This window comes from Silurus aristotelis, assembly GCF_946808225.1.
Source record: "Silurus aristotelis genome assembly, chromosome: 9".
In the NCBI taxonomy this organism is placed as follows: domain Eukaryota; kingdom Metazoa; phylum Chordata; class Actinopteri; order Siluriformes; family Siluridae; genus Silurus; species Silurus aristotelis.
In genome coordinates this window covers 28,492,913-28,514,041 of record NC_139582.1, presented here as the reverse complement: position 1 = coordinate 28,514,041, position 21,129 = coordinate 28,492,913, and the positions used below count along the sequence as shown (strand labels likewise).

At 40.2% G+C, this 21,129-nt stretch overlaps 1 protein-coding gene and 1 long non-coding RNA gene across 2 annotated transcripts in view; both read right to left on the bottom strand.

The window, feature by feature from the left end:
- Positions 1 to 21,129, bottom strand: part of LOC310731518 — a 35,239-nt gene that overhangs the window by 9,703 nt on the left and 4,407 nt on the right. The gene's annotated exons all lie outside the window — the stretch shown is intronic.
- Positions 660 to 15,786, bottom strand: LOC310731582 (B-cell receptor CD22-like; the record flags this gene model as incomplete). The annotated part of the gene is made up of 6 exons (XM_083551238.1): positions 660 to 673; positions 3,922 to 4,191; positions 7,107 to 7,376; positions 14,774 to 15,043; positions 15,144 to 15,362; positions 15,450 to 15,786. 6 exons carry the CDS (start codon positions 15,784 to 15,786, stop codon positions 660 to 662), a joined length of 1,380 nt encoding a protein of 459 aa, XP_083407364.1.

Sequence of the window (21,129 nt, the reverse complement as noted above, 5' to 3'; positions counted from 1 at the left end):
TAACAAAAATCGGATGGTGTGTTTTCATGAGTGGAATGAACCTTACCTGGATGAAACCTGCCTCATCTTTGTGAGAGGCCCATAATTTAGGGTTAACTTCACCGAAACTTGGTTCATCAGGCACGACTTCTGTACTACCCTGAAAGAAATCTTCCAGATGTGGCTGTGGCTCAGTTGAGAGCATGAGGACAGAAGGAAAAACAGTGAGACATTGGTTTAAAAAAACAGAATTTCCATTCCCATTTTGTGCATCATATCTCTTCCTTAAAGGCGAGTTTGGAATTATTGTAAAGCTATGATATAAATTTGTACCAGTCGGTGTCATCACAGGCAAAAGGTGAGTTACAGGACATGAAATTGGAACTCTATCTATTCCCTAATAGATGAACTTTCCCTTTTTCCTAGGACCTCCTCCTTGAGTTTAGTGCTGAGGCTGGAATGCACCACTTCCTGTTGCAGTGCAGAGCATAAAGGGTTAACTTAACCTGAAGCATAGCAGAAACCTCAAGCAGCATGTAAATCTCTATGGAAAAGTATCTAGATGTGACACAATTTCACTCCATAATGCCAAATGATCTAAATAAGGATTAGTCCAAAAACCAGCACTATTCCTATACACAAAATCTGTGGTATATTCTTCCGGCAGTAAGCGAGAAATGTTATGACCCATCATCTTTACACAGAACAAAGAACAGACACACAACACTTAATACACGGACAATACACAAAACACATAACACTCAGACAATACAGCTGCGCAGGCACCAGGGAGATCACAGTCTTCAAACAAAAAGGTAATCCAGTCTCTCCAATTGGATCACAAATTTTGTAAATTAGGAGAAAAAAATAGACTTTAAAGCTAAAACAAGATTGAAGTCTTTTGAAAAATTTTAAAGTCTTTTCAAAATGTCCGTTTCTCTTTAGTTCCTTTTCTCTTTAGTTCCTTTTCTCTTTTCTCACTTTTTTGTTTTTTTCTTAAAACAATTAATTTTTCATCTATCTATTTTTTTTCGGGCATATAAAAAATGATCGTGGATTCTTTTGGATACTTCAGACAATATCGCCTATATTAGACAGACCGTAAAAAACGTCTACTAATCTTGCATCTTACATCTAAGGTGAGGAAAACCAGGTCGCGACGAAATCATCCCGCAAGGAAATTATCATTAATTAAACAATTAATGCATAACCAAGACACGAACACACATGCAGCCTTATTAGCTGGCAAACGGGACAATCACCGCAAACAAGGGAATACATTAAATTCTACCTTGATGCGTGATCTCCCTCTGGATATTGTCGGAAAGTATCTCGCTTCTGACACCAAAACTGTTAGATTTTTATCATGCCCAAAAACGAAACTTGGAGAGATTTTCCATACGACCTGTGATGCTCCGTAGTGCCTTTCTGATATCAGGGAAGGAGAAATACACAGCACACAGAATGTGGCAAAATGTTCCTCTTCAGTTTATTGCAGGTGGCAGACACGTATTTATACACACAGGATGATACAGTCCACGCACACACACACGAACACGCACACACACACGAACACGAACACACATATTGGGGAGAAAGCTGACCTAAAGTGTTTCCTGTTTGGACAAGAGGATATACCAGCCCAGATAAGACTCTCTGTTTACCTTACCGACTAACATCGTAAATATCCTATAGACACTGAACGGACAAAGGAATGTGTGTGAGATAGTGTGAAAACAGTTTTAACACTAACAACTGTGTTTAAAAAAAGGTAAATCCACACTCACACACTGGAGGAGATCGGAGACCCTCATGGCCTTCAACAGCACAGCTGTAACTGACCTCACCACTGACTGCAGCTACAGAGCAGGAGGCAGATTTACTCTCATTCACCCGCTGTCCGTTCTTGTACCAGATGTAAGTGGGATTGTTAGACAGAGTGCAGGTGGTGTTACAGCTCAGCTCCATGTCCTGATCAGTCCAGTCTGATACTATAACCTTCAGATCTGCAAATTATAGAAAGTATGTGAGTAATTACTTTGCTCTCTATTCACTTTATTTAGTAAATATATACTTGTATAACTGTACATCACCTGTAACAGACAGAGCGACTCCAGGTTCTCCAGTGTAATCACCTCCATCAGTGTAGAATCTGAATCTGTATGTTTGAGCATCTGTCTCTCTCAGGTTAGTGATTCTCAGACTACAGTTATTCTGAGAGTTCTGTGTGTACTGCACTCGGCCCTGATGCTCCTCACCCTTTCTCACATCTACAGGATCATCATCAGCCTTCTGTTTAATGAACCACACTGATGTTCTCACTGTGTGTTCTGCAGGGTGCGTATAAGAGCAGGAGAGATCAACCGATGTGCCTTTCAGAGCACACACATGATCAGGAGTGTAAGTCACACCCCAACACGCCTTATTCATTACACCTGAAACATATAGAGAGGTAATAACTGTGGGAGGATCTTCTTTTGAAGCCTGGCATCCCATAATTATCATCTAGTTCTGGTCATAAATGTAGTTAAAACAGAAGATATTGAGTTTTATTTCGAAAATTAAATATTTTACAGGAAACTTGAGAGGGAGGAATCTGGACAGATTTACTCTGACACTTACACACTGGAGGAGAGCGACGTTCACTCTCATACGCCCTACAGGAGTAGCTGCCTTCATCATGTAGACTAGTCGAGTCGAGGACAATGAAGTTATCATATGTAGTTTTTAACTTTTGGCCATTCCTGTACCAGTGGAAATTGTATGGACTGAGACTGCAGGGGAAACTACAGGTCAGTTTTACTTCTCTCTGTCCTTCAGGTTTAGGCTCCACCTTCACCTGCAAATCTACACACAATAATGTACAAAAACTCTGTAAATACTACAGACCTGTTATATATCATATTATACTGCAAAGTCTATGTGTGCATTATTACCTGTAACAGTCAGATGAACTCCAGATGGCGCTGATATCCAGTTACTACTCTGTGTTTTAAATCTAATGTTATAAACTCCAGAGTCACTCACACTTACATTTTGCACTGACAGCAAACATTCAGATGTCCAGATTATAACTCGTCCTGAATATTGTGGATCTTTACTCAGGTCTTGTGGTTCTCCTTCAGAGCTCTGGACTCGATACCACTCTCTCTGTGTGACACTGGAGTGATCAGGATTTGTAAATGTACAGGGGATTTTTACTGAAGATTCAGCAACAGCACAGAAACTCTGAGTGGGGAAAGTTATACTGGGCTGAGCCTGAACTCCTGGAACACACACACACACACACACACACACACACACACACACACACACACACACACACACACACACACACACACACGCCTTAAAAGCAGAAATTAAAGTGATACTCGTACACTGACCAGGAAGGGGGTTACATCAGATTTCACCACTGATGCTGATGTTTTTAGTCACACAGAGCGACTGAACCAAGATCGTGTGAAAATGACATGTTAAAATAGATCTCAGTTTGAAACAGTTCACAAACTTTCTCTGGGTTTGTAGAATATTAACAGTACAAATAATAATACATGCCTAATATACATCATCTTATTTTATTTACTTTATAGGATCTAGAGTTTGATGAAGATAAAGACATAAATTACAACGGTCTCTCAGTACCTGAAAGTCAGTGTCTCTGTTTGCTATTCTCTTCCTCCTATTCACACAAATAACATAAAACACGGCTCTTCAATCTGTTCTTGTTTCATTCAGATATTTATATAATAAAATAGTTCAGTTACTCACATAATGACCAGAACAGCAATAAGAAGAAGGAGAAGCAGAGTAGGAACGAGTGCAGCAGCTCCCCATGCAGCATGGAGCTTCCACACCTCCTGTATCACATGAGGGAAAGAAAAGCTTTTATATGAAAGTAATCTTTCAGCTTCAGGGTGAAGCTACAGTACACATGACACTTACCTAACACATTCAGGTGTACGGGTGTAGAGTTTTGACGTCCCAGCTGGTTGTAAGCAGTGCAGTAGTAGAGTCCACTGTGCAGGGAACTGATGTTGCTGATGCTGTAATTCTGGCTTGCTGTCAGCAGTGTGTCTGCAGCTGCTCTCTGCTTAAACCAGGAGTAGGTGTGAACAGGAGGGTCTGCATCACTGCTACAGCTCAGAGTCAATGAATCCCCCTCCATTAGGTCTCCAGATGGAAGAACCTCTGCTTTTGTGTTTTTAGGGGAATCTGAGGGGAAATAAAACACCTGATCACATAAGATCACATATGTTGTGATCTGTTGCTACCTTCATAAAAGATCATGAGAAAAAAAACGTTACTGTACGTTGTAAATTGGTCTACATTGTCTGTATTTAAAATTTCCATTCGTCATGGTATTTATTGGTAAAAACTGGGCAGATTTGTTTGGGTTGATGGTTTAAAACAAAGAAATGTACCACTCAATAAGCAGAAGCTGACAGTGGGATTATAAGAAACTGAGTGAAGGAGAAAAGTTCTTACAGACTGCAGGAGAGTGAAGATTCTCATGTCCTGTTACAGCACAGGAGTAGCTGCCATCACTGCTCACATCCAGATCCAGTTCATTTCTGTTCTGGTCAGGAACACGCTGTCCGTTCTTGTACCAGATGTAAGTGGGATTGTTAGACAGAGTGCAGGTGGTGATGCAGCTCAGCTTTTTATACCCATTTCTCCAGTCTGATACTGTAACCTTCAGATCTGCACAATAATAACTATATACTGTAAATAAATGTTTAATCATTTTCAGCTGTTTATTGCTAGATTACTTAAGCAATTATAGAATAATTTGACATCACCTGTAACAGACAGAGAGACTCCAGAATTCCCGGTGTATTTGTCCTGATCAGTGTAGAAACTGAATCTGTATTTTTGAACATCTGTCTCTCTCAGGTTAGTGATTCTCAGACTACAGTTATTCTGAGAGTTCTGTGTGTCCTGCACTTGGCCCTGATACTCCTCACCCTTTCTCACATCTACAAGCTCATCATCAGCCTTCTGTTTAATGAACCACACTGATGTTCTCACTGTGTGTTCTGCAGGGTGCGTATAAGAGCAGGAGTAAAGGAAGTATGAGGAAGTTCAGGGAAGTTTTAGCTCTTGTGTGGTTGCTTGCTGCTGAATTTGTTGTTTTTTAATTGCAAGTGTGTTGGTACAGGATGAGAGTGGTCAGTAAAGATTTGCACATGTCCTACCTCAAGGTCAGAAGCTTCATAGTCTCTCTGCACAACAATGGTAAAGAGAATGACCTCAGTCAGTCACTGGACACGGCATGAGCATGAGAATGAGAGAAAAGGATAAACACAGGTAGGAGGACCAGAGAAGATGTTCACTGTGAGGGGTTTTGCTGCCACACTTCACTGCTCTTGTGCTCTTGTGCTCTCCACAACAACGAGGATGCTGAAGTGACACTATTATTTTACAACTCGGATGGGAGTTGTGCCACGAGTGTGCACAGTCTAGAAGTATTGAAAAACATGTTTGTAACCCATTTGAATAACGAGCAGCCAACAGATTTAGCATAGCAACCACATAGCAACAACCTATGAGCCTCAAGCACACAATGATATCATTTCAGTCACAAATGCTAACATGTTTATGCTACTAACATGCAGAGGAAATTGTCATTTCTTAACATGATTTGTGACATTGATTTTGAGAAATATAAAAAGTTTATATTACATATTATTCTCTGAACTGCATTTAACTATTCCTGCACCAGAATAAAATAATTTCTGTTTTATGCATCTCCTGACAATTTATATACTTAAAATTCATGCTTGTATTACAATTAAAATAAGGAACATATACTCTTTTGTTTGATTTAATTTCCTTTATGAGACGGTTAGGACTTAAACCAGGGACAATGGCTTCATAGTCAAACCATCTATAAGATGTGGCACAGAGGGGCATATGAACCTAATCAGAGATAGACTCAATGAAAAGGTGGAAGGTTTCATAATGTATTTATTATAAAGTAAAAAACAAGAATAAACAAAGAAGACAAGAAATAAAATATTAAACTGAAAATCTTCTTAAAGAACTCAAGAAGAGTTGTCCAAATGACTTTTTCTAGAAAAAAGCAGAGAAAAGCAAAATATATTAAAAACTTTAAAAGAGGCAACTTGAAACAATGCTGGGGACACGGGAAACAAAACACTATCAGTAGACCATACAACATTAAGAAGCAAGTGAAAAACTACCACAAAGAAGGACCTTAAATAGACTGTGGGAGATTGGGAACAGGTGGAGACAATTGAGCATTTGGAAAGGGCAAAGGCGACACCTGGTGGTAAAAGGAAATAACTACAAATACAAAACCCCCTGAATCCTGACACTTGATATATAAACTCATACTCAGTCTGGTGAAGCAGGTACACTTACCGTCAGGGTGTCTTAATTAAGGACGTGGCTGCAGGGTTCGGTGTTGGCTCTTGACAGAGCTCTTAATATTCTAAATGGAAAAGATTAGAGAATGAAGAATGTAGTATGTGTGTTGCTAACACACACACACACACACACACACACACACACACACACACACACACACAAACAAACAAAGACTGTGTACATACTTGCAGAGTATCATAATCTGGAGACATCGTCGTGAGCTGCAGTGTTGTGTACGTGTCGCCTTCAGGTGCCGGAGCCCTCTGAGAAAAAGAAACAAAATTTTCCAATCTTATTTTATTTACTTTATAAGATCTACAGTTTGATGAAGATAAAGACATAAATTACAACGGTCTCTCAGTACCTGAAAGTCAGTGTCTCTGTTTGCTATTCTCTTCCTCCTATTCACACAAATAACATAAAACACGGCTCTTTAATCTGTTCTTGTTTCATTCAGATATTTATATAATAAAATAGTTCAGTTACTCACATAATGACCAGAACAGCAATAAGAAGAAGGAGAAGCAGAGTAGGAACGAGTGCAGCAGTTCCCCATGCAACATGGAGCTTCCACACCTCATCACCTGAGGGAAAGAAAAGCTTTTATTACAGGTACAGAGACAAATATATTTTACTGCAGCAATGAAATCATCAAATTTTAATAACTACATTGCACCCAGTATATGGACTTTTCACTCAGTAAACACAACTAGTAAAACTTTACACATGACACTTACGTAACACATGCAGGTGTATGGGTGTAGAGTTTTGACGTCCCAGCTGGTTGTGAGCAGTGCAGTAGTAGAGTCCACTGTGTAGGGAGCTAATTTTACTGATGCTGTAATTCTGGTTTGTTGTCAACAGGTTGTTTGTAGCTACTCTTTGCTTAAACCAGGAGTAGGTGAGAACAGGAGGGTTTGCATCACTGCTACAGCTTAAAGTCACTGAATCAACCTTCACTAGACTTTCAGAGGAATGAACCACTGCTATGATGTTTTTAGGGGAATCTGATCAGAAATACAACAAGTAAATCAGCTGGTGTTGGTTCAGGATCAGCATTTGTTTTATAAAAATAGATGTACTGTGTTTGAGAAAAGTTAAATCCACACTCACACACTGGAGAAGATCGGAGACTGTCGTGGCCTTCAACAGCACAGCTGTAACTGACCTCACCACTGACTGCAGCTACAGAGCAGTAGGCAGATTTACACTCATTCACCCGCTGTCCGTTCTTGTACCAGATGTAAGTGGGATTGTTAGACAGAGTGCAGGTGGTGTTACAGCTCAGCTCCATGTACTGATCAGTCCAGTCTGATACTGTAACCTTCAAATCTGCAAATTATAGAAAGTATGTGAGTAATTACTTTGCTCTCTATTCACTTTATTTAGTAAATATATACTTGTATAACTGTACATCACCTGTAACAGACAGAGCGACTCCAGGTTCTCCAGTGTAATCACCTCCATCAGTGTAGAATCTGAATCTGTATGTTTGAGCATCTGTCTCTCTCAGGTTAGTGATTCTCAGACTACAGTTATCCTGAGAGTTCTGTGTGTACTGCACTCGGCCCTGATGCTCCTCACCCTTTCTCACATCTACAGGATCATCATCAGCCTTCTGTTTAATGAACCACACTGATGTTCTCACTGTGTGTTCTGCAGGGTGCGTATAAGAGCAGGAGAGATCAACCGATGTGCCTTTCAGAGCACACACATGATCAGGAGTGTAAGTCACACGCCAACCCGTCTTACTCATTACACCTGAAACATATAGAGAGGTAATAACTGTGGGAGGATCTTCTTTTGAAGCCTGGCATCCCATAATTATCATTTTGTTCTGGTCATAAATGTAGTTAAAACAGAAGATATTGAGTTTAATTTCGAAAATTAGGTGTTTTGTCAATTTTATTGGAAACTTGAGGGGGAGGAATCTGGACAGATTTACTCTGACACTTACACACTGGAGGAGAGCGACGTTCACTCTCATACGCCCTACAGGAGTAGCTGCCTTCATCATGTAGTCTAGTCGAGTCGAGGACAATGAAGTTGTCATTTGTAGTTTTTACCTTTTGGCCATTCCTGTACCAGTGGAAATTGTATGGACTGAGACTGCAGGTGAAACTGCAGGTCAGTTTTACTTCTTTCTGTCCTTCAGGTTTAGGCTCCACCTTCACCTGCAAATCTACACACAATAATGTACAAAAACTCTGTAAATACTACAGACCTGTTATATATCATATTATACTGCAAAGTCTACATGTGCATTATTACCTGTAACAGTCAGATGAACTCCAGATGGCGCTGATATCCAGTCACTACTCTGTGTTTTAAATCTAATGTTATAAACTCCAGAGTCACTCACACTCACATTTTTCACTGTCAGCGAACATTCAGATGTCCAGATTATAACTCGTCCTGAATATTGTGGATCTTTACTCAGGTCTTGTGGTTCTCCTTCAGAGCTCTGGACTCGATACCACTCTCTCTGTGTGACACTGGAGTGATCAGGATTTGTAAATGTACAGGGGATTTTTACTGTAGATTCAGCAACAGCACAGAAACTCTGAGTGGGGAAAGTTACACTGGGCTGAGCCTGAACTCCTGGAACACACACACACACACACACACACACACACACACACACACACAAACACACACACACACACACACACACATATGAAGCTGAAATTAAAACGATGACACATACACTGATCAGGAAGGTGTTACTTTAGACTTCACCACTGATGCTGCTGTTTTTAGTCACACAGAGCGATTGTACCAAAATCATGTGAAAATGACATGTAAAAATAGATCTCAGTTTGAAACAGTTTACAAACTTCCTCTTGGTTTGAAGAATAGAAACAGTACAAATAAACTCACACAGATGAAGAACGGTGGAGGATACTAATATATTGTTGTGTAAAATACATGCCTAATATACATCATGAGTTTTTTTTACATTCGCATGTTTTCAGTAAAAGTTGCAATAATTCGTTTAGTTTCTTGCTCTGTAACTCCTGATGTTTACTCTACAGCACCATACAAAGGATCAATCTTGCACACAGACTGAAAGGATACAGCAACGACATAATCGCACAGAAAAACAGTAAAAAGAGCTGAAATATATGAGAAGTTTACCAGTCAGTAACACGAGGATTGCAGCTGCTGCTGTAATGTTTCTCGCCATTCTGCCTTCAGACAGACGTCACTTAAAGATCCACCAGGTGTTGAATTGAATGCAAAGATTTCCTTGGAAATGCTTTCAAGAAATGCTTTCAAGAAATCTTACACTTTTAATAAACAATAACTTTCTCACTTAGTTTGTTCCTCCTTCACCCGTACTGTATTTGTGAGCACCAGCAGTAAAGATTGTGATTATCAGTCTGTTTCAGCTCAGTCTCTTCCCCTTTTGATGCATTAAAACAGAAATACATACGGTTAACACCCCTTTATTACTCTGTCTTTCTTTCTGTTGTGCTATGAAATGGCGTCTCTATAACTGATTTGATTTTCAGAATTAAGGTTGGAATATTTCAAATATCATTTTCATCGGGAAACATTTTCATAGTTTTCATCGGGAATCTAGCTGATGATACAGTGCAGAAAACCACTATCAGAACGTTTCCCAACCAGAAGCCGTGGGTGGATAAAACTATCCGCGACGCTCTGAGATCCCGCTCCGCTGCCTACAACACGGGGCTCGCCACCGGGGACATGGACGAGTACAAGGCTGCGTCTTACAGTGTTCGCAGAGCGGTGAAGGAAGCAAAGCGGCGCTACGGGAGGAAACTAGAGTCACAGTTTCAACATGGTGGCTCTAGGAACCTGTGGCAGGGACTAAGAACAATAACGGACTATAAAACACCATCTTCTAAAATGGTGAATGCGGACGCTTCTCTGGCAGACGAGCTAAACACCTTTTACGCTCGTTTCGAGGCTGCAGCTAACCACGCTAGCGGCACAACCAGCGTGCACGCCGAGAGAGCCGGAGAGGTAAACACGTTCACCATCTCGGAGCATGACGTAAGGAGGGCTTTCAAGAGAGTGAATACCAGGAAGGCAGCAGGACCAGATGGCATCACAGGCCGGGTTCTGAAAGCCTGCGCTGACCAGCTAGCACCGGTGTTCACTGAGATATTCAACCTCTCACTGGAACAGTCTGTTGTCCCCTCATGTTTCAAACAGTCCACCATTGTTCCGGTCCCGAAGAAACCCCAGCCCGCCTGCCTTAACGACTACCGCCCTGTAGCCTTGACCTCAGTAGTGATGAAGTGCTTCGAGAGACTGGTCAGAGACTTCATCACTGCATCACTACCAGACACACTGGACCCACTGCAGTTTGCGTACCGTCAAAACCGCTCTACTGAGGACGCCATTGCTCATCTTCTCCACACCACGATGAGCCACCTGGACCAAAGAAATGGGAATTATGCAAAGATGTTGTTCGTGGACTACAGTTCAGCGTTTAACACCATAATTCCCTCCACACTCACCTCTAAGTTGGAGGTCCTGGGACTCCGCTGTGTCAATGGATCTCTAACTTCCTGACAGACAGACCACAAGCCGTACGGGTGGGAAAACACACCTCATCCACCCTCACCCTTAGCACTGGCGCCCCCCAGGGTTGTGTTCTGAGCCCCCTGCTTTACTCAATGTACACACATGACTGTGTGGCCACATCCAACTCCACCACCATCATCAAGTTTGCTGACGGGTCTGATCTCTAACAACGACGAGACGGCCTACCTACAGGAGGTTAAAAACCTGGAGAGATGGTGCCAGGAGAACAACCTTCTCCTGAACGTCAGCAAGACTAAGGAGTTGATCGTGGACTTCAGCACAAAGCGGGAGCGGTCATACCAACCTATAAACATCAGCGGGACCCCAGTGGAGAGAGTGGACAGTTTCCGGTACCTTGGTGTTAACATCACACAGGATCTGTCTTGGTCCTGTGCGTTCAGCTGAACGTACCATCCACACTGAGCTCCCTAACCTGCAGGACATCTATAGCACGTGGTGCAGGACCAGAGCCAGGAAGATTATGAAGAACCTCAGCCATCCCAACAATGGACTTTTTTCTCTGTTGCGTTCAGGAAAACGCTTCCGCTCCCTGAAAGCGAACACAGAGAGAATGAGGAGGAGCTTCTTCCCGCAGTCCATCCGGTGTTTAAACCAGGAAACACCCAGGATCTAGAACTGGCCCACTCTCTCCACCATCATCATCACACTTCTCTGTACATATATTCACCTTCGCACCACGTCACTTTAAACATATCTCACCGTTCGCACCACGACACTTTAAACTCTGGACTTGCACAGCACAGTGCGCTTTTTATTTTATTCATACCACATGGACCATATTGCACCATATTGCACATGGACACTTTACGGACCTTTACACCACACCATACCGCACACGGACACTTTATGGACAACCCACCACAAATTGCCTATTGTTTACATTTTTATTTTGTTTACATTTTTCACTACACATTGTTTACTGTTTATATGTATATTTGTTTCATACAGTATCCTTTTATATATCTATATATCTTTATACCTTATATTCATTTATTTTATTTTATTTATTTATTTTATTTTATTTTAATAGTTTTTCTTATACCTTATAGTTATTTATCTGCCTCCTTTTCTTTCCCCCATCCTATTCCCTCATGCCAGACCATCGTACAAAACATTTCACTACATGTCGTACCCTGTATGTATGTGTATGTGATGAATAAAATTTGATTTGATTTGATTTGATATCATGAGAACGATTTAGTGATACATTAGCAACCATGTATCTAATAACATCATAACAACCACCAATAATATTATGGCATCCAATGAGAAAGATGCCAGCAACCCCTGGAATACAGTGGTAGCCAAATTGGTTAGCATAGCAACTAGCTAACAACACCATGGAAAGCACCTGGAATATCATGGCAACCAACAAACAAAAAAAAGGTTAACAAACCACGGATATACTTTAGGAAACACCTAGCAATCCCCAAATCTGTTTAGCACAGCAACCACCTAGCAACACCATAGCTTACACAGCCTCATCATCAGACATAATATTAAAAACAATGATTATAATTTAAAAAAGACAGAATAAGTACAAACTTGTGACTAAGAATGTAAAACTACCCTTTGGCTCTCAATTCTAACACTTGCACAGTTTGAAACACAGTAATTAACTGAATCAGAAACAGATGTCTAGGGGGCTTAAAACTGGGTAAGGAACAGCCGAACTCTGCTACAAAGGTGAGGTTGTGGAAGACAGTCTCATGTTGCACGTCATACACCTTTGCAAGATTACGTATGTCTGAGATCAAATCAATTTCTTTTCCTCCATAGGCGTAAAAAAGTCTAACTCAGATGTATTTATGTGTGCAGAGCTCTACAAGTGTTTTGCCAGTCGAACTTGGCTGTAACAGTTTCTCCAACCAACCAATCAGACCAACCAATCAGAGGACGGAAAAATGCTGACGCTATTCTGGGCCAGCGAGCTGCCCTGTGAGGCAAATATGAACTCTGATTGGTTAAAGAAACAGACCAATTTCTAATATTCTCTAAGGTAAAGAGGCCAGCAGTACTGATTCTGAAGGCTCTGGGCAGATTAGATTGACATGGCAGCACACAGAGTCTGAAATCTGATTGGACAAAGAGTCTAACATCCACATACACGTACTGGAAACAGTGCAGCCGAGAGAAACGCTACGAATTGAAGAGAATAAACTGTTGGGAATAAATTAATACAATTTCATGGAACAAATATTAGAATTTAGGTGGTAAATGTAAGTCAGTGCTTCTGATAGTGTTTAGGCCAGAAGAGAAGGCTTTGATGGCCCTGATGGCCCACCACTGGTAAAACCTCTGCAAAGAACTCTGTGTGTGTGTTTGTGTGTGTGTGTGTGTGTGTGTGTCTGTACAGTACAGTATATACACTCTACCAGTCAAAAGTTTGGACACACCTTTTTATTCAAAGGTTTTTCTTTATTTGTAATGTTTTCCACTTTGTGTATTAATATTGAGGACATTGAATTTATGCCAAATGTGGAATTATCTGGTCAATATAAATGTGTTAATTAACCCAGACTATGCTTTCTATTTATTCAAAATAAATACAAACTCTGAAGAAAAAACACAATCAATAACAAAGAAACAACAAGCAAACTGAAACATGGATCAAGGGTACAAAACCATGGAGAAGAGAAAAAAGTTGCAACATACGCTGAGTCTAAATACAAGTCTTAATTATCCACAACAGGATTCAGGTGCACAAAGAGACATGTGACAGGGCCCCTTAATGTGCAGTGGCTGATAGGAAATGTAGTTTGTAACAAAAGAAATAATAAAAAAAAATTTTACATTTATAAAAATTATAATGGAACTAAAACATAAATGTAAAATAAATATATATTATGAATCTAAATTCCCTTAAAAAAATTTTTTTACCTGAAAATAGATTTCTTAAGGTAAAGGTATACTTTTAAAGCACTACAACACACTACTGAAGCATAAATACTGCTGTTCTGATGAAATGCCAAAGACGTTCTTCTTCTCCTGTTCAGTTTAAATACAGAAAAGAGCATTCACATCTGTCTCAGCTCTTGCTTTTTCTGGGGACGTGCTGGATTTTGCTGTAGATCAGAGATGAATCATCTGTCATAAGCCTATGGAACAAAAAGAGGTGACTTAAAGACACGCATAATGCACATCTAATCAGTCAGTTAATGAAGTAGCCTGAGCAGCAGAGTTAGTGTTGGTGTAATGATAATGATTTGCTCACTGGGTGGCAGCAGTGCTCCTACGAATATTCACAGCAGCGTACTGAACATTCTCCTCATCTGTGGTGTCTGGAGGAAGTCTGGGTGACCGAGACCGTCCCTGGCTGTGGGATTGTTTAAAAACAACACTAGCGTAGGCAACATTCTCCTGATCATCTGAGGTGACTCTGTGTCTGTGGTTTGAGGCTGGAACATTGTCATACACTGGAGCAGGCTGACGTTGGAAAAAGGAGCACAGAATTAAGTTTCAACTTGAACACGATCAAACAGTCGCTCCATTCAGTCACACTCACCTGTTCACCCTCGGCAGTGCTGCTGCGTTTATTAGCTGAGCTCGACTTCCGCTTCCTGAGGAACGCCAAGCACATGTTCATGCTAATTATAAATCGTTTTTTTCAACATAATTAGTATGTTTGCATTTTACATACCACATCCACAGAGCTCCTGAGAGGAGTGTTACTGCCAGGAAGACAACCAGACCCACCACGCTGAACTTTAACACTGTGTTCTCTGAACCTTCAGAAATAAATCCTAAAAAGATGATACAACATTTCATCGATATTTTTTCATCTGCTTCATAAAGCTATGTGACAGTGTTACAATGCACTTACCTAACACATTCAGGTGTACGGGTGTAGAGTTTTGCCGTCCCAGCTGGTTGTGAGCAGTGCAGTAGTAGAGTCCATTGTGATTGGTGTTGATGTTGCTGATGCTGTAATTCTGGCTTGTTGTCAGCAGTGTGTCTGTAGATTCTATCTGCTTAAACCAGGAGTAGGTGTGAACAGGAGGGTTTGCATCACTGCTACAGCTCAGAGTCACTGAATCCCCCTCCATTAGGTCTCCAGATGGATGAACCACTGCTCTGGTGTTTTTAGGGGAATCTGTATAGAAATCCAACAACTAAATCAGCTGGTGTTGGTTCAGGATCAGCATTTGTTATATAAAAATACTGTGTTTAAAAAAAGGTAAATCCACACTTACACACTGGAGGAGATCGGATACTGTCGTGGCCTTCAACAGCACAGCTGTAACTGACCTCACCACTGACTGCAGCTACAAAGCAGGAGGCAGATTTACTCTCATTCACCCGCTGTCCGTTCTTGTACCAGATGTAAGTGGGATTGTTAGACAGAGTGCAGGTGGTGTTACAGCTCAGCTCCATGTACTGATCAGTCCAGTCTGATACTGTAACCTTCAGATCTGCAAATTATAGAAAGTATGTGAGTAATTACTTTGCTCTTTATTAACTTTATTTAGTAAATATATACTTGTATAACTGTACATCACCTGTAACAGACAGAGCGACTCCAGGTTCTCCAGTGTAATTACCTCCATCAGTGTAGAATCTTAACCTGTATGTTTGAGCATCTGTCTCTCTCAGGTTAGTGATTCTCAGACTACAGTTATTCTGAGAGGTCTGTGTGTACTGCACTCGGCCCTGATACTCCTCATCCTCTCTCACATCTACAGGATCATCTTCAGCCTTCTGTTTAATGAACCACACTGATGTTCTCACTGTGTGTATTGCAGGGTGCGTATAAGAGCAGGAGAGATCAACTGATGTGCCTTTCAGAGCACACACATGATCAGGAGTGTAAGTCACACCCCAACACGGCTTACTCATTACACCTGAAACATATAGAGAGGTAATAATTGTGGGAGGATCTTCTTTTAAAGCCTGGCATCCCATAATTATCATCTAGTTCTGGTCATAAATGTAGTTAAAACAGAAGATATTGAGTTTAATTTCGAAAATTAAGTGTCTTGTCAATTTTATTGTAAACTTGAGGGGGAGGAATCTGGACAGATTTACTCTGACACTTACACACTGGAGGAGAGCGACGTTCACTCTCATACGCGCTACAGGAGTAGCTGCCTTCATCATGTAGTCTAGTCGAGTCGAGGACAATGAAGTTGTCATTTGTAGTTTTTAACTTTTGGCCACTCTTGTACCAGTGGAAATTGTATGGACTGAGACTGCAGGTGAAACTACAGGTCAGTTTTACTTCTCTCTGTCCTTCAGGTTTAGGCTCCACCTTCACCTGCAAATCTACACACAATAATGTACAAAAACTCTTTAAATACTACAGACCTGTTATATATCATATTATACTGCAAAGTCTATGTGTGCATTATTACCTGTAACAGTTAGATGAACTCCAGATGGCGCTGATATCCAGTCACTGCTCTGTGTTTTAAATCTCATGTTATAAACTCCAGAGTCACTCACACTTACATTTTTCACTGTCAGCGAACATTCAGGTGTCCAGATTATAACTCGTCCTGAATATTGTGGATCTTTACTCAGGTCTTGTGGTTCTCCTTCAGAGCTCTGGACTCGATACCACTCTCTCTGTGTGACACTGGAGTGATCAGGATTTGTAAATGTACAGGGGATTTTTACTGTAGATTCAGCAACAGCACAGAAACTCTGAGTGGGGAAAGTTACACTGGGCTGAGCCTGAACTCCTGGAACACACACACACACACACACACACACACACACACACACACACACACACACACACACACACACACACACACGCCTTAAAAGCAGAAATTAAAGTGATACTCGTACACTGACCAGGAAGGGGGTTACATCAGATTTCACCACTGATGCTGATGTTTTTAGTCACACAGAGCGACTGAACCAAGATCGTGTGAAAATGACATGTAAAAATAGATCTCAGTTTGAAACAGTTCACAAACTTTCTCTGGGTTTGTAGAATAATAACAGTACAAATAATAATACATGCCTAATATACATCATGATTTTACATTTGTATGTTTTCAGTAAAAGTTGCAATAATTCGTTTAGTTTCTTGCTCTGTAACTCCTGATGTTTACTCTACAGCACCATACAAAGGATCAATCTTGCACACAGACTAAAAGGATACAGCAACGACATAATCGCACAGAAAAACAGTAAAAAAAGCTGAAATATATGAGAAGTTTACCAGTCAGTAACACGAGGATTGCAGCTGCTGCTGTAATGTTTCTCATCATTCTGTCAGACAGACGTCACTTAAAGATCCACCAGGTGTTGAATTTAATGTAAAAATGTCCTTGGAAATGCAAAATTAACCTATCTTACACTTTTAATCAACATTAACTGTCAATCAGTTTGTCTCTCCTTCACCCGTACTGTATTTGTGAGCACCAGCAGTAAAGCCCGCGAAGAGGAGTAGTGACGTTACCACAGCATTGTGGTTATCAGTCTAGTTTAGCTCAGTCTCTTCCCCTTTTGATGCATTAAAACAGAAATAAATATGGTTAACACCCCTTTTCAGAATTATGGTTGGAATATTTAAAATATCATAAGAAACATTTAATGATACATTAGCAACAATTCATCTAATAACATCATATCAACCACCGATATAATTATCACAACCTGGAATGCCTAGTTAAGCAGATTGATTAGCACAGCAACCAGCTAACAGCACTATTGAAATCACCTGGAATATCATTACAACCAAAAAAGCAGCAGTCTAACAAACCACTGATATTCCTTAGAGAACACCTAGAAATAACTACTCTGATTCGCACAGCAACCACCTGGCAACCTACTAACAACCACATTAATATCATGGCAACCAACGAGAAACAGAAAATCTAAAAAGTGTCTAGATGTTTAAATGTGTCCCTTAATTATCCAAAACAGGCTCTCAGAAAGAACGTTCCAAAAAAGTCCCAAGACTAAGAGCTACCTCTGCTGCAAAATAAAATGATTAGAATTACAATAGCATAGATCCATAGATAGCATAGATTTACATAAATGCTTTCCAGAGTTCAAGTGGCAGACTAATTCCAAGATCCACTGTTCAGAGGAGACATCATGAATCAGACCTTCATGGTCAAATTGTGGAAAAGAAACAATTACTTTAGAAGAGGAACAGAAGAGACTTGCTTGGGAGTGGAAAACTGTCCTTTGACTGATGAGTCCAACTGGAAAGGACAATGAGCCCAATCACAACTATCGTTCACATCAGAGCTATTTGTCCAAGAAGAAGTGTGATTAAGAGTGCTGCACCAGATGATCTATCCTTTACAATCACCCGACCTAACTCCAAGTGTGATGGTTTGGGATGAGTTTTAAAGGAGAATGAAGGAGTAGCAGGCAACAACTAGGACCAGTAGATGCAGTGCTGCAGAAAAAATGGACTGATGAGTCAAAAGGTTAATAGCATCCTTAATGCTGAGAAATACAAGCAGATATTTATCCATCGTGCAAAACCGCAGATGATGGGCCCCCTTCTGTAGTAGGACAATGACCCCCAACATACAGTTAATGCTGGTAAAAAAGTATTTTCAGTGTAAAGAAGAGCAAAGAGTCCTAGAAGTGATGGCTTGTGGTTCTGGGATCACATGAGGAGACAGGAGGATCTGAGGCAGTCTGTGGATAGTTTTTCAACATGTATGAAACAACCTACCAGCAGAGTTCCTTCAAAAACTGTGCCCAAGTTTACCTAGAAGACTTGAGGCTGTTTTGGGGGTCACACCAAATATTTATTTGATATTGGATTTAGCTTCTGTTCATTTACTTTCTTCTTTGTTAAGGAACAAAATAAATGAACACTTCTATTTTTAAACACATCCTCACCTTTTTTTTTACTTCTAGAAACACACACACACACACACACACACACACACACACCCATACACCCACACACTAGAAAGGGCGTGACCACAGATTTCACTGCAGCTGCTATTCTCAGTCACAGATAACAACTGAAACTAGAATGAGCAAAAATGACAATATAAATAGAACTCAGTTTAAAACAGTTCACCAACTTTCTCTGTGTTTATAGAATCTAAACAAATACAGTACAAATAAACTCACAAAGATAAAGAAAGGTGCAGGATAGTGGTGCAGGATGAATTACAGTGCATGATACATTATAGTGTACTATATGACACCCTTAAAATTATCTACTCTCACTTTTCTGAACAGATGCAGTAGTGATACAGCAGCACAGAAAAACAGTAGAAAGAGCTGAATTGTATAAAAGGTTTACCACATGATGATGAAACATAATGACTGTTGCTGTAATGTTACTTATCTTTCTGCAAAACATGTTGACATCAGCCATCGGACAGCTAATACTTAAAGATCCACCATGTGTTGAATTCAGTCCAAAAATATCAAAAGAAATACAAATGAAATAACATAAACTGCCATACTCAGCTTGTTCCTTTTTCAGCGACCCCTAGTGGCTGTTTTAGACAAATTCTGTTTTAATCTCAGCCCTGACAATCCTAAACGTAGGATTTTTTTTACACTGCTCGCCACACATTATTTGCACTTTATAGGCTGGTGCTTCATCAATCTCTAATGGTGGAGGGGGGTCCGGGTCAACTTTGTTCCCTTCCAATGGGGTGGAACAAAGGTGAAATTTATTACTTGAATGGTATGATAAAACGGGGCTTAGCTTTTTCCTTGGCAAATTTGAGTGTTGTGTTTTGTGTTGAGAGCCAAACCATTTTTCCCAGTTAATATTGTGGGTGAAGGCATCTCCAATTCCTGGTGTCAAACGGCCCTTTTGAGGCATACATGGGCCCCTTTCCCATACCTCCCTGCTGTGCTCAAACAAGTCATTGACTGCTGGGACATCAGATGGTTCCCCTGCCAATGGAAAAGGGGTGGTTGGTACCCCAACACACACTGGAAAGGATTGAGGTTTGTAGAGGAATTAGTGATTGTGTTTTGGGCATATTCTCTCCAACGGTGTTGATCCTTTCTTCACAGGTCCACAAGAATCACCCCAATTCTCAGTTTAATTATTCGACTTGACCATTGACTTGGGGGTGGAATCCATACCCCAGACTAAAATCGATGCCCAACAAGTTGCAGAACGAGCTCCGAACCTGGGAGGTGCCCCATCCAACACTATATCAGGTGTGGAAAAATGTATTTTATGCCAGCACTATTGTAGCAGCATTCCAACAATACTCAGGTTAACAATACTTAGCACTAACCTGGCAATAGTTATAATTATTAATCAGTTAAGGCATTGAGAATAGAGAAGCCTACATATAAAGAATGTAAAAATAATAGTTGTAAAACTATAAGTTAAGAATTAAAGCACTGTATTGGGGAATTGGAAATACAAAAAAAATATATAAGAGAAAAATCATATAAAAGAAAAAAACAAGAAGTGAATGTACTTATGTAAGCAACAATCAGGGGGTTTAAACTTTGAGTGGACATAAAGCAAAAAACAGGAAGTGTTTTTTTGGCAGGAAATGGAAAATATAGTTATTTAGAACCAAACCATTAAGATGAAGATGCTGACAAGGCTATTTTTAAGAGGACAAAAATTATGGACCATCACCTTATTTCCTTTTGATGTCAGGAGATCACTGGGCTGTGAGACGGGTTGGAATCCATATGCAGATTTATTAAAGAAACAAAATTCCAAACAATTCCAAAAAACAAAAAGAGAAAAAGCAAGGTCAGTAAATACTAAGCTAGGTCATATATATATACAAAAAAAACAAAAAAAAAAAAACATGGATGGCTTGGTAATGTTGTGACAAAACTGTATAAGGACTGTCTAAAAAGGCTAAAAACACGAAGTGATCCTTTAACCAGAAGGGAACATCATCCAGGTGACAGTTCCCTCTGGTGGCATGGTGTGGACATAGCAGCTAAAAGATTTGTTTTAATGAAAAATCCTATAAACATTTACTTTTAATTTACATTTATAAGTTTGTTTGAGAGTTTAAGTTTGAGAGTATAATACATACACACACACATATTGGGAATCAACTGAGAATGGATCCTCGAGAGTAGTGATGGGCAGATCGGATCATTTTACTCACTTGGTTCTTTTTTGAGTCATTTAGTTTATTTTGTTCCTTTGATCAGAAACTCATTTACATCAAAGCCTCCTTAAAAATGAACGACTTGTTCTTTACTTGAAAGAGAGTGAAATGTGTGTGTGTCAATGAACAAATATATTCA